The sequence below is a fragment of the Sphaerodactylus townsendi genome, linkage group LG14 (genome assembly GCF_021028975.2).
Source record: "Sphaerodactylus townsendi isolate TG3544 linkage group LG14, MPM_Stown_v2.3, whole genome shotgun sequence".
In the NCBI taxonomy this organism is placed as follows: domain Eukaryota; kingdom Metazoa; phylum Chordata; class Lepidosauria; order Squamata; family Sphaerodactylidae; genus Sphaerodactylus; species Sphaerodactylus townsendi.
The window spans coordinates 28,524,038-28,541,704 of record NC_059438.1 but is presented as its reverse complement, the minus strand read 5'-3'; the positions used below and the strand labels follow the sequence as shown (position 1 = coordinate 28,541,704).

At 46.9% G+C, this 17,667-nt stretch overlaps 1 protein-coding gene across 2 annotated transcripts in view; it reads right to left on the bottom strand.

Moving 5' to 3' along the window:
- CCND2 (cyclin D2) overlaps positions 1-11,693 on the bottom strand; it is a 28,839-nt gene extending 17,146 nt beyond the window's left edge. The window contains exons 1-3 of one of the 2 annotated variants that reach the window (XM_048516260.1): positions 11,417-11,693; positions 9,075-9,290; positions 4,141-4,300 (exon numbers count right to left, since the gene is read on the bottom strand). In XM_048516260.1, coding sequence (XP_048372217.1) covers positions 4,141-4,300; positions 9,075-9,290; positions 11,417-11,425 — 385 coding nt within the window. In that variant the 5' untranslated portion in view covers positions 11,426-11,693. Of the gene's footprint in view, positions 1-4,140; positions 4,301-9,074; positions 9,317-11,416 lie in introns of both variants that reach the window. The other variant, XM_048516261.1, reaches the window with a different exon arrangement.
- Positions 11,694-17,667: the final 5,974 nt, after the last annotated feature.

The window sequence follows — 17,667 nt, the reverse complement described above, 5'->3', positions numbered from 1 at the left end:
TGGCGACAGGCAGATCTGTGAACAAGAGGGACTTGGAAGGGAACGGGGAGGGGGGAGAAAGTCAGAAAACAGCCAGGGTTTTCATAGTCTACTCAGCTTTCAGGACAAGGTATAGAGCACGGCAAATATGATCTTACCAACAAGATCGACTGCAGTTTTGCCATTTTTTACACAAGGCTCAATAGCCATAGATTAGTATTAAAAGCAGATCTCACAACCATCAGACTAAATCAGCATCGGTTCCAGATATATACGGACTAAATGTCCACACTTTCTCTCAGTCTGACAGAAATACATGTTTACAGAGACCTGATTCTGGTAACCTTGGTCTGCACTGATCATGCCACAAATGGTAGGGGGAGAATGCCCCATGATATAGAAAGTGTGCCGCGCAGAGGTGGGATCCAGCAGGTTCTCACCAGTTCCCGAGAGTGGGTTACTAATTATTTGTGTGTGCCGAGAGGGGGTTACTAATTGGGTCCACTTTTCCATCTCCACGCCCTCGCCTCCCCAAGAGGCATACTGCCTTTGAACGTGAAGGTTCCATATAGCAATTGCGACTAATAATGTAACTCCCAGAACTGGGTTAATCCCTTTCAGGTACTGCAATTCATTGATTCTCAGCCTTTCGTATCTCACAAGTCTCTATCAAAGAACCTGTGTGTTTCACCATTGCTGTGTTCAGATTTGTGAGTTGGGGCATTTTCTATAATGTGATGATGATTTAGAAATGACCTGGTGCAAAAATTAAAATGGGGGGGGTCGGGTAGAGTGGTGGTGGCTGCCCATGAGGGAGAGGCATCCAACTCCTAGGCTTTGGGCCCAGGGCACAGGTTTGCACCTTAGATACGTACTCTCCTCTGCCCCTTTTGCTGAGGGGGGCTGGCAAGGGAACCTGTTACTAAAATTTTTGGATCCCACCACTGGTGCCGCGGGACTTAATCTTCCATCAATTTGACATGCTTCCTCCACTAACCCTTTTCCCAGTTAGGTTGGAATGTTCATTTACTAGGTGCAGCAGTGGTGTAGTGGTTAAGAGCAGGTGTACTCTAATCTGGAGGAACCGGAATTGATTCCCCCGCTCTGCCGCCTGAGCTGTGGAAGTTTATCTGGGGAATTCAGATTAGCCTGTACAACACACAGCACAAGGTAGTTTCATGACATGGGAAGGGGTCCGCAGCAGGGATCAGAAATCAGTAGAAATTGCCAATTCAATCTAGATCCAACCCTTTATAAAACATTTTGAAGGAATGAAGGGAAGCTGAAACAATCCTGTTTTTAATAATGATTTCATTAATTGTTACAAAAGAGAATTTTAAAAAAATTGTTTCCAATTCCCTCAACATTTTTTGGAAAAATTGAAAAAGTAGTACTTAGACAAGAGAAAAGTCTCCCCTCACCTTTACATTTAGATTTCTAGAATCCCAAGATTTCCAAAGCTTAGGGACCATAATTCTATCAGCCTTCCTCTGCCGCATGGGGCTAATTCGGGCTATCATTCTGGTAGGGGCTGATGGGACCAGAATTCTCCTCGAACATCTGGAGAGCCGCAGGTTCCTACTCCCTGCCCTGCCTTAGACCACAGGTGTCAAACTTGCAGCCTTCCAGATGTTATGGGCCATCATCCCCTGCCAGCATCATGCTGTGGATAACATCTGTGGTCCATAACTGTGGTCCATAACATCTAGGGCTGCGAGTTTGACACCTATGCCCTAGATCTTCACTTCTTTAGACATAGAGGAGCTCTATGGGCAGAAATCTCTGTTGTTCTCACCATGGAAATGTTACCATGAAACAGAATTGCCATGTCCCCACTAGTCACCATCAGGGAATGGGGAGGCAAGGTTGATCCAGGCTGGTAAACTCCTGGAGATTGGGGATGCAGCCTGATGAGTACAGTGCCATGGAGTCCAACTTCTAAAGCATCCTTTTACTCCAGAGGAATGGATCTCTACAGTCTGGAGATGACCAAGAATTCTGAGGGATTCCCAGGGCCCACCTGGAGGCAGGCATCCCTACCATGAAAGGGTCTCTCCATTCAATTCCTATCTTATCCACAATGTAGACAAGTACTTACCACCGATCACTGACATCACATTACTGGTCTATTTCTCCATACAAGTAACATGCTATGGGTGTAAAGACTCTTGTAGGTATAATGTGAGAAAATACATTCAAATGCTGGGTCAAATTCATACATCCTTCCCCAAAACAGGAATCTTTAAGGAACTGGGGCCTATACATTTGAAGATGCACAAACCATATGGCTCTCACCACATCTGGGGGAAAGGGTAAGTCCACAGAACCACTGAATGTTGTTAAATACAGGTAGACCCTGGAAGAATGATGAACCAATAGGCTCAATTAATTAGCAGCCCCCTTGAGTTACAGTTGTAATTCATAATATACAAACATTTGGGGTTTGTCATTGCCTGCCTACCTGTCACGCCCCTGTTATCTTGCTTACAGTGAAGCCTATTCCAAATGGAGGCAAAGAAGCTGATCTATCACAGCTGCAAACAATGCCTAAGGATTGTCGAAGGCTTTCACGGTCGGATTCCACTGGTTGTGGTGGGTTTTCCGGGCTGTGTGGCCGTGGTCTAATGGATCTTGTTGCTAAGGTTTCACCTGCATCTGTGGCTGGCATCTTCAGAGGTGTATCACAGAGGGAAGTCTGTTACACACTGTGTATAGATACTGTTACACACTGTGTCACTAGACTTCTCTCCGTGATACTCTGAAGATGCCAGCCACAGATGCAGGCGAAACGTTAGGAACAAGATCCACCAGACCACAGCCACACAGCCCGGAAAACCCACCCGAACCAATGCCTAAGTCATTTATGGAATTCTCTGCCACAAAGTGAACTTGTCTACGGGTCTGTTTAAAAGTTTAAAAATTGCGGAGAAAAGGTCTAATCGATGATTATGAACCATGATTGCAGAACAGAAGCTTCGCACTGGGATGCAGTCTAATCCTGTACAATCTACTGTGTTCCCACAGCACAGGATTGCTTCCTTTGTTCCTGTGAGTTCGGTATTCGCACTCTGCCTCCAAAATACAGCTGCACAAAAAAGTGTCAAACACCTTGAGAAGTGTCAGACCAGGAGTATTTTTGATATACATCCCGACAAACACACACACACAGATGTTCAGATGTGGTAAACAGCTGACCAAATGGTGCTACCTGTATGTTGATTCTCCTTGTTTGTTCCTCCACTGATAGGATAAAAATGCCATATTCTTTCCAGGAAATGTAGCATGATGCTACATGGCACATAGTAAGCCTACACCATCATCAAATTTTATGAATTCATTTATAACAACTCTCTCCAGGTCTATCTCTCCAAGCTGAGACAGATTTTGTTCACATCTGGAGCAAGCAACTTCACCACCCTTGTTGTCCAACAAATGGCTATTTAAAAAACTATCTCAAAAAGAAGTAGCACTAAAAAACTAAAAATCAGCACACATAAAAACAAAACATTAGTTTTTGTGTAAAACTTTTTCCTGTGTAAATATAAACAAATCCTGGCTACAGGGCAGGATTCTGTAGGGCATCTACGCAAGGGCACCAAAATATTTACCCAACTGCTGAAAGATTAATCTAACTGAGATTGTTGGAAGATACATGAATTGATCTTTCCGACGTTTAAAAAAATAGAAACAGCAGGATGGCACATGGCTCCTAATTCAGACTGTGCTGGCAGTTCAATTCTTCCCCATCCCTGGCCTGATACTCACCAATTGAAACCAAACCTATAATCAGTCCTAGAAAAACAGAGGAAAAATACCTTCCCTCCTTCCTCTGTTAACAGTGGTGCAGTGGCTGCCGTGTTTGTTTCATTTGGCAAAACTGCACAAAGAGAAGTACTAAGGCCCCTTCTTGGCCCAAATCTGAATCGAGGTCTAGCATAATTCCTATTCATGAGCCAACTGGAGCTGTCATTCCCTTGACCCTGAGCATCTATCAGACATTATTGCACCTGCCTGAACTACAAAGGCCTGGGTGAAATGGTTTATGAAAACCATGGGCCCAAATTGGCGACAACTACCAGTCGAATTCATAACTGAAGATTCTCTCTTTCCCTGACAGAACCGAACCAGATACCTGCCAAGAGGATATTTTCGTTGACATACCTGTGGCACACAGCGCAATAAAAGTTTGTGCGTGCTTCTGGATCAAAAGCAGCTTGTCTCGAGGGAAGGGAAGCTTCCTTAGGATGTGTTCAATAAAATCATGGGGGGTGATCGCAGCAAGGTTCCACTTCAACTTCCCCAAAACCACCAGCTCCCAATCCTGAAAGAGATAACAAAAGGCAGGGGGAAAAAATAACTGTCTTTCAAGAAGACAACCGTCTATCTTCGCTACTTCAACTTGTCTTGAACGGTCTCTTTTCATTACGCTCCAAGGCTTTGAAGTTGCTGATTTTATTCCTGTTAATTGAAAAATGTCAGCCCCTGGCTGAAAATAACGAGGACTAGAAGCGCCTGCCAAAATTCACGTCTTTGTAGCCAGCGCTGAATGCCCACCCAGAAGGGTTGGCCTGCAGTAGGATATTGCCAAGGTCATTGTGGCCTTTGTCTGAAAACATACACTTAAAGGCCTATTACTGTGACACACTTTGCAGACTTTGAAAACGATCCAGCCAGAGCAATATGCAGCAAAAGGCATTAACTGAAACCTGCCACAGAGATCATATCTGCCGGTTACTACATCAATTATACCAGCTGCCAGTTTGTTTCCAGACCAAAATGCTCACATCACTCTTTAAAGCCCTACTTGGTTTGGGATCGTGGCAACCACAGGAGTACCTTCATCTGCCAAGTTTGCCAAAGACCCAAGATTGACTCCTATTGCCCTGTGCCTTGTGAAGACCAAATGAATCTGCTGGGCATGTTGGACAAAGGGTTTTTTAGTGGTGACCATTAGGCCTAAGACTGGGGTGTTGTGGGGTTTCCAGGCTGTATGGCCATGTTCCTGTAGCATTTTCTCCTGATGTTTTGCCTGCATACGTCACTGGCATCCTCAGAGGATCCTCTGAAGATGTCAGCCACAGAGCAGGTGAAGCGTCAAGAGAAAATGCTACTGGAACACAGCCATACAACCTGGAAACCCCACAACACCCCAGTAATTCCGGCCATGGAAGCCTTTGACAAGGCCTTCGATTTCTTGTAGCAGGGAATTCCTTCTTACTCCTCACTGTTAAGCTTCAATAAATCTCTTACAATTATTTTCCAGAGGCCTTTAGTAGTTGTTGAAGCGAACTGTGCCATGCTAACATCTAGGGACTTATTTTCTAATGGACCCTAGCCTCTCCTCAGTTGAGACATCCCCAATTTTGATCTCCAATCACCTTTTGGCTGTTTCTAATGGCACCCTGTTTGGAAAACCTAAAGGATTTTCTTGGCATGAGTTCCAGAAGGTGCATCTGGCTGCCTTGCCCAGAGCACTTTCTAGAATGAAAAGAGACATTTACATACACCCCCCCACCCCAGCTTCAACAGCATTAATACAATCATATACTCTGCTTCAAGAAATTGTTTAATCAGAATGGGCCATTTCCAGTTGATGGGGAAAGTATCGCTGCCACTCTAGTTATTGCTCATGCCAATCTACTGAGGATGGACCATCAAAGAACAACTTATGATAAAAAACACGCATCACTCAGATCCTACTCTTTCAGCTCTGGGTCTAGTTCAGGATAACATCAACATCAATGGTTTTCATCTCCTATTTTGCTTTGGATGTTCTTGATTATTGTCTTGCTTTTACTGGCTGATGATGATCACTGCTTTTACTGTTATTTTAATGTATGATACTGCTTTACTACTTTCAGTATGACTTTTTAAATATATTATGTTTGTATTGTTGAAAACAACCTCGAGATTCCAGAAGGAAAAAAGGAATCATTAATGCAACAAATGTGTAGGAGTCAACCCTTGCCTGCTTTGAAAATATAAAAACACCAGCTATTCCCATCTGTTCCTACTCTTAATCGAAACACAAAAGTTCCCTGCAAGGAGAAGTAACGACAAAAAATGTGGCAATCCATATAGCAGAGCCACATACTTTTAGGTAGTGTGTTAGGTGAAGGGTCAACGCAAGTCAAACTGGGCAGCCTAACCTAGGAGGGTGGAAGATTTCCTGATTGCATCCGGAAAGTCATTCCATAAGGTGGGGTCCTTACTACACAATAAGGACGTATTCAATATTTACACATCTCTGTAAATGTTTAAACAAGGTCTATGACAAGCAGGGGTGTGTGTTATTGACAGCCGAAAGAGAAACGTTCTACAGGGTTGATCTCCTTCCCAGAATTTGGGGCCACTTCCAATTAATGTTAATATGATTTTAATAATTTTAAACAGTTTTTTTTAATGCACAAGTCGTGTAAACTGTCTTGCACACCCTTAAACCATTACAACAGGGACAGAGGCAGGAAGTCTGACTCATGTTTCCTGCATTCATGCAGATACTCAACGTGCAAAGCAAAAGTTTGGGTACCTCTTTCCAAGGAAGATGCTACAGGAACCACAACCATCTCCTTACTGGAAGATGGAAATGTCCCCACTTCAGATATGAACTGCACAAAGAAAAATCGGAAGCATGCTTCCTGAACTCACGTATATTACTAACATCACAAATCTGAAAAATATGACTCAGTCATAATTTATTCAGCAATCGCTGAGTGGTCAGACAACAACATGAAGTCCATCCAGGAAGCAAATGTTCTAGTAGGTCCTAGTCCTGTAAACGCCCAACGGAACCTCTTAACTTGCTGATTAACATGGCAGCAGGATTCTTATAACAACCAACTGCTTGACTAGAACAGATGATGAAAACGTTTCTCAAAAGATAGCTCGTCTTCAGCGAGGCGGGTGTTGACACCACCAAGAACAACACTGTGTGTCTAAAGTACCACCAAACTACAACAAACTTATGATGATCCTATATCCGTGGTCTAAAGTACCACCAAACTACAACAAACTTATGATGATCCTATATCCAATTGGCCATGCTGGCAGGGGCTGATGGGAATTGTAGTCCATAACTTCTGGAGTGCCAAAGGTTTGCCACCACTGTTCTATATGGTTCTCGTGGCAAGAGACCTTCAGAGAGGGGTTATCACTGCCGGCCTCTGCACAGGAAACCTGGACTTCCTTCACGGTCTCCAATCCTGCTAAACTTCTAAGATCTGCCATAATCATGCTGGCCTGGGCGATCCAGGGCAGGGCAGGAATCACACTGTCTATACATCATAAAACTTTTCCTGGGCTGTAATGGTTTCCTGGGCTTTTGACTCCACAGGAAGGTATGTGTGCCTCCTGTATGCTGCCTCCCTGAACACAGAAAGGACAAGGCTAGGCTGAACTAAGAGTAGTTTTCAATGTTCAGGAAGTCTTTTAAAAAACAAATTTTGAGAGTATTGGAACATGCAATCCCCACCCTCATCTTGGCAGTGATGAGAGTCCTAGATAACTTTTATTACACCTGTATTATGTGTATAAACTGGTCCTTGTGCTTTGCAGGTCTAAGCAATCGTTACTGTAATACTGTCAGTGGATCCTGAACCCAGGAAAACTTTCTCCCAGTCTTGGGAGATCAAAATCTAAGGCTGTTGTGGGTTTTCCAGGCTGTGTGGCCATGGTCTGGTAGATCTTGTTCCTAACGTTTTGCCTGCACGTGTGGCCGGCATCTTCAGAGGTGTATCACAGGGAGAAGTGTGCTACACACTGCATCTAGTGAGAAGAGAATATTTAGTGGGGTATAAATTATCCATGTCCCAGGGCGGGGAACCAATCAGTAAGTGTTTGGATGGTACTTGCTATGCAAAGGTGTGGTTGAGTGCCTTGTATTGCGGGTGTGGTTATCACTCCATTTACATTTACAGTCCAAAAACCCACAACAACCAGTTGAATCCGGGCATGAAAGCCTTCAACAATACAAAATCTAAGGTCTCCAAAAAAACATACAGAACATGTCGGCTACCGCTGAACAAAAATGACAGAACTACTCGTTTAAATAACACAAAGTTCCCGCTTTAAGGAGCATATTTCAAACACTGCTTACACTGGGTGATTTTCAAAACTGCCTGTTTATCTAATCACAGGAATAGCCCGGGCTGGTCTGATCCTGTCAGATCTTGGAAGCTAAACAGAGTTGGCCGTGGTTAGTAATAGGATGGGAGACCACCATGAAAGTTTAGGGTTGCTTTACAGAGGCAGGCAATGGCAAACTGCATCTGTAAGCCCCCTGCCTTGAAAACCCTACAGAACTGTCATACAGCAGCAGCAACTTGGCAGCATGTCACACTTAGGAATAACACATGCAGCACTGATCTATTTTCTAGGGAGAAGACATGCAAGATTTGTTTGACTGTGCACATAACTTTTAATCAGGCCAATAAAACACCGCAGTAGTTTACTAGAGGGTCTATCTTGGAGGCAGCTCCTTTAAAGAAAAAAATTAGCTGGAAACAAGAGGGGGAAGTTGGCGAAGGTTCAAAGATTAAGTCATCACAAGTGGTGCATTTTTAACACTAGGTGGCAGTCGAACACTAACAAGAAACCACCTTCGAACAAGAGAAGTGCTTAAAAAGTTAGGGCTGAAAGCACATGGGCTCTCTTCAACACAAGATCCATTCAGTCTGTTCATTATCTTACAATGTTTCCCATCCAAACAGTCCAAAATTTTGCCAATCGATCCATTAACTATCAGGGTCTAACGCAACTCTACGGCTCTCAGATAGTTCTGATTATGGACTCACAAATCCTGCCATCAAGTGGCCCTCTTGGCCATGCATGGCAGGGATTTGATGGGGATTTGTGGTTCATGCATAACCATTGGGGGGGAGTTTAGAACCAAAACCACGCGACTGGAACGATTCCACATTTCATTGACTGGGAATGCAAAACCTCTGGCCATGCTGGCAGGGGCTGATGGGATTTGTAGTTCATGCATAACCATTGGGGGGGAGTTTAGAACCAAACCAACGCACTGAACGCATTCACATTTCACACTGGGGAATGCAAAAAATGTTTGCAAGCTGAGGTAAGTTGGGGGGTCTTACCAGGAGCTCTTGAGGTCTGATGGAGTTGTCGGTGTAGATGCAAAGTTTCTCGGCTGTGAGGGGGATGGTTTCTTTCAGCTTGGAGGCCAGAAACATACACACCGCTCCCAAAAGCTGCAGGTGGCATTTGCGGGTGGGCACCACAGCTAGAAATCTGTCCAGGTAATTCATAGCCAAGGGAAACACTTCTTCCTCGCACTTCTGCTCTTCGCAGACCTGCAGAGGAAAGGGGAAGACATACACTGTGGAGCAAAACAAAGATGAACCCTGCCCAGTTACTCCAGTCTTAAACCCGTTTTCAATGGACAACTACAGCAACTTTCCACAGGATTGCACCAGTAGACACGAAACTGACACAAAGGTCTTCTGAAGAATGTAACACCCACTGAATTCAGTGGACAGAAGGGAAAGCTTCTTTTTAAGACCGTACTGCTTGTACTCTGAGAAATATCTCAAAGCATCCAGGAGCCATTCACAGAGGAAGATAACTGGTGAGCCTCTGTTTGAGTCCCTGCTCTGGCTTTGCTTTCTAACTCATCTGGAGGCAAGTAGTTCTGCCCCCATATGGCTGGCTTTAACTTCACCATTCAATCACTCCCAATGTAGGAACACTGTTAAATGACATTCTTTGCTGCATCTCTGTAGGAGTCTGGGCTCAAAGGGACAGCCAGTAGGCAAGTTCTTCTGACTCATTAAACTCTTAAATTAAAGTGTCCCTCCAGCAATTTCAAGGTGTGCTTCTGATGCTCCCAGGGTGGGGTGGGGGGGAGGCGTGCCTCACCTAGGAGCTATTTAGGAAGAGTGCTTGATAGTTAAATAAGGATAGGGGAAGGTCAGGACACAGTCAGGGAATTTCACATGCTTTTTGATGCATTCCATAAGAAATGAGCTCAAGCCATCATGGTGTAAGAGCTGAAATCCCATCCAGCAGAGGGAAAAAGAGAGTTAACATTTCCCTCTGAACCGGACACTCAAGATTTGCAAGCTTCTCCCATTCCTGGGATTTCATCCTAATTTCAAAAGACACCAATCTCGAAACAGTCCCAAAGGTCCCCATTTTGGAGAAACGGCACCCTCCAGTGAACTCTTATGCCTGACCACAGCCAACATTCCTCAGGGGGAAAGGCAAGGCACCAGCCCCCCAACTAGGAACCATGGAGGGGCTGAAAGGGGAAGAGATGACCCATGTTTCTCAGCTAGAGAGAAAATTAATTAAAAATCAGGATAATACAGAAGAGGACTCACTTGTACATGAATACTCAGAAGAGAGGTTGGGCTTCCTGGGGCCAGTAATTGGGAGTTGCTGTGCCCCCCCCCCCCGGCCCCCGCCCCCCCTCCCTCCCCAGTGCGGAACAAGAGGCCTCCACCAGCCAAACTGGAGCGCCCACGCCTGGGAATTATTCTCCACTGGGCAGCTTTGAAGAAGGAAACCAGTGGGGGACCCAAGGACCCCTGGAATCGCAGAACGGCTTGCAAGGAATGGGGAGGGAATCCGAGGTGGGGGGGTCGTCTTCCAGAGCAAAGAGCTTCACGAAGCATGGCGGGGGGCGGGGGAGAGAAATGCGGCATGTTCGGCACTTTGCATACGTGGGCACTAAACTTTGAGCAAACTTTGCACGGGGGAGGGGGGCATCCCCACTGGGTGCCTGCGTTTCTTCAAGGAAGTTCCCCGGAAAGGGCTACGGGGGCGGGGGGACCTTCCAACCCCGTCTGAAAAGTCCCCGGTCTTGGAAGAGGTTTTTTTTTCCCTGCGGCTCTTTTCCAACCACCCCCTTTTGCACCCCCAGCACGCAGCCCCGGAAGGGCATTCCAGACTCAAACACAGAGAGAGACCGGAGGAGGGCGGCGGCGTTCCCGTCCCTGCAGCCGCCGCCACCCATGCTCCAAAAAACACAATGCATGCCATGCCCCTTTTTTCCAGGAAGGTTTCCTGTGGCCCTATTGAGGCATCCACGCGCCTTACACAACCCCTGCATTAAGATGCCCCCCCCCCACTTTGCAACTCTGAATAGCTGAAGTTACCACCAAGTTAGCCAGCCAATGCAGGAGCCGTACCCGCGGTGCACTCAGCAGCACTTACTCCCGAGGAAACGCGCACGCTGCAATCACTTCGAACCTGGCTCAAGCACCCTGGCTCCCCATCGCACACCCCAAGGGTCTCCGGCTTTACCTGCCAGCAAACCCAGCTCGTTCAGCGGGGCTTACTTCCGAGTAGGAAAGCACGCGGCGAGGCGCCAGCCCTGCTGAGCGCACTGGAAGCGCCGCCTTGCCCGCGGCTCAGCCAGCCTCCCACTTTCCGGGAGCCAGCCGAGGCCAGCTCGGTGAACTTACCGAAGCACCACCTCCAGCATCAAGAGTGGCCACCATCCTCCCGCAGCGAAGTGAACTGGATGTCCCGCTGGACGCACTTGAAGTAGGAGCAGCGGGGCAGGTAGCGCTCCTCGACGGCGAGCAAGTTGCGCAAAACGCGCTCGTTGCGCACTAGGTTGGGGTCCGGCGCAGCGCGCCTCGTGGCCACGGCCGCGGCCCCCTCGCAGCAGAGCAGCTCCATGGCTCCGCCGAGGAGGGACAGCGAGCGAGGCCACCACCTCCGGCGCCTCCTTTTTTTCCGGGACGGGGGAAAAGTTGGGTGGGAGGAGAGTAGCGAAGAGGGAGGGGAGAAGCGAAGGAGGAGGGAGAGAGGGCGCGGGCATGTGAACTTGCCAACCGCTTCCTCCCTCCCTCTTCCTCCTCTCTTGAGGCCCGTCTTCCTTTCTGGCTATTTTAGGAATTACTCTCCCTTGCAAAAAGAAGTATTGGATTCAAGTATCCCCTTTTCTTCTGTAAGAAGACTCCAAGGGGTTTACAATCTTCCTTTCCCTCCCAAGAACAAACACCCTGTGAGATTAGGGGAGGGAGCTGAGAGAGCATGTAAGAACTGTGACTAGCCCAAGGTCACCCAGCAGGGTGTGTTGGAGTGCACAAACTAATCTGGTTCCCCAGATAAGCCCCTACAGCTCAAGTGGGGAATCAAATCCAGTTCTCCAGATTAAAGTACACCAGCTCTTATCCACTACACCAGGCTGGCTCTTTAAGAAGAGGATTGCATTGCTTCTCTTGGGGTTTTTTTTTTAATTTTAAGCATTTTACCCCACTTTTCTCCCATGCTAGGAGTCAAAGTGGCTTCCATCATGAAATGCACCAAAAAGAAATTAAAAGAAAACACTACTTAACATGCCTTGCCACAAAATGCAATGACAGCCCACTTCAAATATAAGAAAGAAATTCGTACCTCTTAATTATGCCAGAATTCTATCCGAATTGTAATGTTTTATTATCCATGGACTGTTTGTTTTATTTTATGGGTTTCATTTTGTTTGCAATACATTTGCAATATGTTTATATAAACTGTTTGCAATATGCTTTGTGTAATATATGTGTTTAATGATGTTACCGCTTATGGCTACAGCAGTAAATAAATTACTAATAATCATCTCAAATGAGCGCAGCTGACTTTTACACAGAAGTCACTACCTATTACGGCTGGAGTCCCCTCCAGGAATTATCCAGGCATTATCCAGGAATAAGTTCCACTGAGCCCAAAAGGATTTGCTTCCAAGTCAACATACTTTCCACTCAGACCAGTACAAGATTTCTTGGCAGCTCATCCTGTTGAGCTTTCCAAGGAAGGCTGCAGTCACTCACTTACTTAGATGCAAGTTAGCCCCACTGGACCTGTGGTTTTTGCTTTTGAGCACCCATGCACAGAAACGTATGGCATGCTCACAGGCCATTCAACAGAGCATAGTTTCTGAGCACAGAAAAGGAGGCTGTGGGCACTTTTTCATGCCACAGCAAGCTGCAAGTTATTGTCAGTCATAATTATGACTTTCGGTTTGAGAGTTCTAAAGGTGGAAGTCACTAACTCGCAGCCACCTGAGGGAGGCCATCTTGTTTCCCTTCCCAAACTGCTAGATCTTAAGGCAAAACAACATTTACTTGTTTCCTTTTGCCTGCCTTTTGTATTCCCTCAAAACAACCCAGTGCAGGTCTTTCCAGCCCCAAGAGCTCAGCCCAAAACTCTCCACTCCACATCCTATACAGCGTTTTTAATCACAAGAACAGCATCTCCAGCAATAAGGTGAGACAGTTGTGCCATTCAGGTGGGCCACAGTATCAGTTCATCATCTCAAGTTCACATGGAACTCTACAAAACTTACTTCCAAGTGGCTGGCCTCAACGGGACTCACTTTGGGGCAAACGCTGTACCCAGCCGGATCTGACACGTGCAGGTTTCCTTGGAAGTAAATTTCGCAGAGGTCTGTAAGAGTTATTTTGAAATCGGAGCATGGGGAAGGGCACCCACGAGCTGCGGTATGCAACCACGCTGTTCACATGTCATATCCAGCTGGCCACTACAAGGCCTTTACATCCTTGGCCGCTACCTGGTGGAACAGACTGCCCAGGGAGATCAGGGCTCTGCAGGACTTGAACTGTTTCCTCAGGGCCTGTAAAACGGAGCTGTTTTGCCAAGCTTTTACATCTGGCCAGCCAAGCCTAAACTGAATTAACTTGTTATTAGTGGCCTCCCAGGGACATATAAGGGGTTGGTTTTCGCTATCTACTGTCAATGTATTTATGATATTTTGTTTTTTATGTTTTTATTATTGTAGTGTTTTATACTGTTTTATTATTGTTGTTCACCGCCCTGAGCCCTGCAGGGAAGGGCAGTTTATAAATCAACCAATCAATCATTTTATTTTAAGCATGCACACTGTTCTGTTGGGCATCGACAGAATCTCGCTGCAACTCTAGGCACGGTTTCTCTGGGAATCATTCCTGCTGACTTGGTGAATTTTTTGTAAAAGGAAAACGAGCCATAGAAGAAACTGGAAGGAGAGTTGAATGTTATTCAGTTGCTTTAGCGCTCTTCCCCCTGTGTTGCTCTGAACAGTTGTTTAGAGATAGCGTGGTTGGGAAATTCCTGCAGATATTTGGGGGGGGGAGTGGAGACTGGGAAGAGACATGATTTGGGTAGGGGAAAGAGCTCAGAGGGGTATAATGCCATATGATACTACCAACCCATCCCAAAGCAGCCATTTTCTCCAGGGGAACGGATCTCTGTTGACTGGAGATTTGTTGTAATTCCAGATCTCCATGCTCCGCCTGGACGTTGGCGACCCCACGAGGAGAGCTCAGCTTCAAAAAAACAGCTTGGGTTATGGCACCACTAGAAAACAGAACCACCTTAGCTATGTGGCCACGCTCATGGTTGTATCATTTCTCCCACTAAACCAGTGGAGAAATAGAGCATACCTTGAATTGGGTGTTGTGCTTTTTTCCGGGATGTACGGCCAGGTTCCAGTAGCATTTTCTCCTGATGTTTTGCCAGTATCTGTGGCAGGCATGCCACAGATGCAGGCGAAACGTCAGGAGAAATGCTACTGGAACACGGCCATACAACCCGGAAAACCCACAACACCCTAGTGATTCCGGACATGAAAGCCTTCGACAATACGTCATACTTTGTATGTTTCGTAGCTATGAGCGCTAGATTTCATGCTACAGTGTTTCCTTTCCTTTCCATGCCTTTTTTTGGAGCAGTACACACTCTTCTGCATTGGGGCTTTTGACATACATGTAAAATCTACTGAAATGTTATGGGAGCTCAATCAAAGTGAAAGCAAAACTACCAGAATGTGGTTCTGTGAGTTTACTGAATTTTTTTTATACAGTAAACATGCTACCACTGAGGTTGTAACATAAAGGAAAGGATTAGGGTGGGAGACCAGGTGAACTTAGCACTCTGGCTCTTTGCCTGCAGTCAATAAAAAGATAAGTAATAAAGAGTGCGGTTCGGAAAACAAGAACGTGCTTTGCAAGAAGCAGGTTAAATTCCGAGCATCCCTGTTCGAAGAATCACTATTTAGTGGGGCAGGGAGGGACCAATCAGAGCCCTGTACAAGATCCTCCCCCAAGATAAGACTTGTATTTTCACTTCTTAATTTCACAGAGGGAAGCCACAATTCAATTTGACTTAGAAGAACGTCCTCAGGACAGTTCTCTCAGCAAGCCAAACAAAAGACAACTTGGGGCACCACAAAAGGGGGGGGCGGCGATGTACCACATGGGCTCAGCTGGGCAACCAGCTACCCGCAGCTCATAAAATGGCTGCTATTGCCTCTTCCAGATGTTGACCCCTCCCCAAAAAAAACCCTTTGGAACTTCCTTCTGCAGGAGCTTGAGAATGCCTGATTCCCTAAAGAACTTCCAGAGACTTTGGAGTTCCAAGAAATGTGAAGGCAGGAGCACACAGCACGATTGAGCAGAATGTTGCCTTTTATTGGCTGAACAATATTTTATTGATTCCTCTTGTTGATTTTTTACTGTGCTGCATTTTACTGGCCTTTCATAGGCGTAATTGCATTTTATTGGGTCCTTGAGTCGAAAGCGTTTGTTCTGCCAAACCACCTGGGCCATGGCTAGTCTGGTTCGAGCCTAGCCCCTGGGCGGCAACCTGGCAGGCACCTGGCTGGCTATATGCCCGGGGAAGCGGGCGGGTGCTTAAAGGAAAAGACTTGGCATGGCAAGCAACCTCCAAAGTGCCAGCACCTCTCTCTTCCCCCACCCCAAAAGAAGGCAGTGCCCCAGAGGGAGACCCCCTCCGCACATGCAGAACAAAGCACTTTCAATCCACTTTGCACCTGGATTTTACTGTGCAGAATAGCAAAATCCACTTGCAAACAATTGTGAAAGCGGATTGAAAGTGCGTTATTCTGCATGTGCAGAAGGGGACAGAGTGCCACAGCATCGGGCCACCCTCTTCACCCTCCTCCTCCCCGCCCCAGTTTCCCACCCCGTGGTCCACATGGTCGGCTGCCCTAGCAGTCAAAACCGGCCAGCTCCGCCTTTCCCTCGAATGTGCGCGTGATTGACAGGCGGCTTCTGGGCCGCGCTTTCTAGGAATTATTCAGCGGGGGAAGCGCCATTTCCGCTCTGCCTCCACCCCAAAGAGCCTTTTGCACGCGGGACGCACATTTGCACTCGTCGCGTTTCCGATTTGCTTTACTCCCCCCCCCCCCCCCGCCCTTTTGCAAGTTTTCAAGCCTCCCAAATATTTGGCAGGAATCTGAAGCGGAACCCGGAGGCGTTCAGGGTGGCTTCTCAACTATTACAGCAACATTGTTATTGCAATACAGCAATAACAATACAGCAATATTGTTATTGTCATTATATGCCCCGAACCCACTAAAGAGTCAGGCCCTAGAAATGTCTCCTCCGAGTCAAGAGTAAATCCCCACTAAACTCAAAGGGGATTACTCACGAGTAAGCGCACGTGGCCTTAAAGGAGCCATCCTTTTCCTTTGCACGCTTTCTCGAAAGTAAGTCCCTCTGAACACAGCGGAGCTTGCTTCTGAGTAGACTTAGTTTGCACTGTACTTGGCTCTTTGCCACTGGTCGCAACGGGAGGAATCGGAGCAATTGTTTAATCTGACGGCGATTTTACTTGCGAGTAAGTTCCCTGAGCAATTATCATGTATTGGAGGAGCAATTCATTTTCTCAGGCACGGCCCCACGTGCAAGACTTTCCCCACCGCCACCAGGCCAGTTAAAAACTGCACTCTGCAATGACTTGACAGCGGCTTCCAAACCAGTAATGCCAGTGGCCGGGCTGGAGCTTGACCGTGGGAAGGGGGGTGGAGTGGGGGTTTACGACCACGCTCCTCTCTGCAGATTTACTCGGAAGTAAAGCCCCAGAGTTGCAAGATCACATTTCCGCGCAAGCATGCTTCGCTTTCTGCAGCGGAGGGCGGCGGCCTGAATCGGGGAGGGCCCGATTTTAAAACCGGGGGGGCGGATGTTCTAGTCCCCTCCGTTGATTTGCATAGCCAATAGATCGAGGAGGTTTGCTGCTGCGCGTTACTTGTTACCGGGCAGATCGGCTTGCAATGGAAAAGCGGAGCCGTGCAATTCTCACTGCCCCCCCGGGAGGAGTTTTGTCTTTGATCTTATCTATAGCAGTTAGCTAACGAGTTAAAAGAAGACGCTTCAGTGCAAGAGAATCAAGGCGTTTGCCCTTGCATGCAACAGGCCTATAGAAATTGCACATCAGCCCCTCCCATCTTAACCTGCTCCAGGAAAGAAGCAAAAGTCTCCTCTATTTCTCACCCCCGCGACCCTTTCAGCATTTCCGATTCCCTTTCTTGGCCTGGGGGACTATTCCAGCTCCGGACACTAGGGGGTGGTGGCCACCTGACTGCCGGTTGATTCTCCCCTTCCCCAGGTTAAAGAGGATGGCTTTAGGTGTGATGCGAGGAGATGTCCTCGCGAGTTGATGAGCCATTCAGCACTTATTTGGCAATTCGGGAGGATTTTAGTTTTGTGCGGGGGGGAGAGCCCCCCCCCCCACCGCCACACACACAAACACAAAATTCCCAGGAGTAAGCCCTAGGTTTTCAAAAACATTACAAGCAGCGGGGTGCAGTGGTTAAGAGCAGGTGGATTCTAATCTGGAGAACCAGGTTTGATTCTCCACTCCTCCATCTAAGTGGCGGAGGCTTATCTAGTGAACCGGATGTGTTTCTGCACTCCTACATTCCTGCTGGGTGACCTT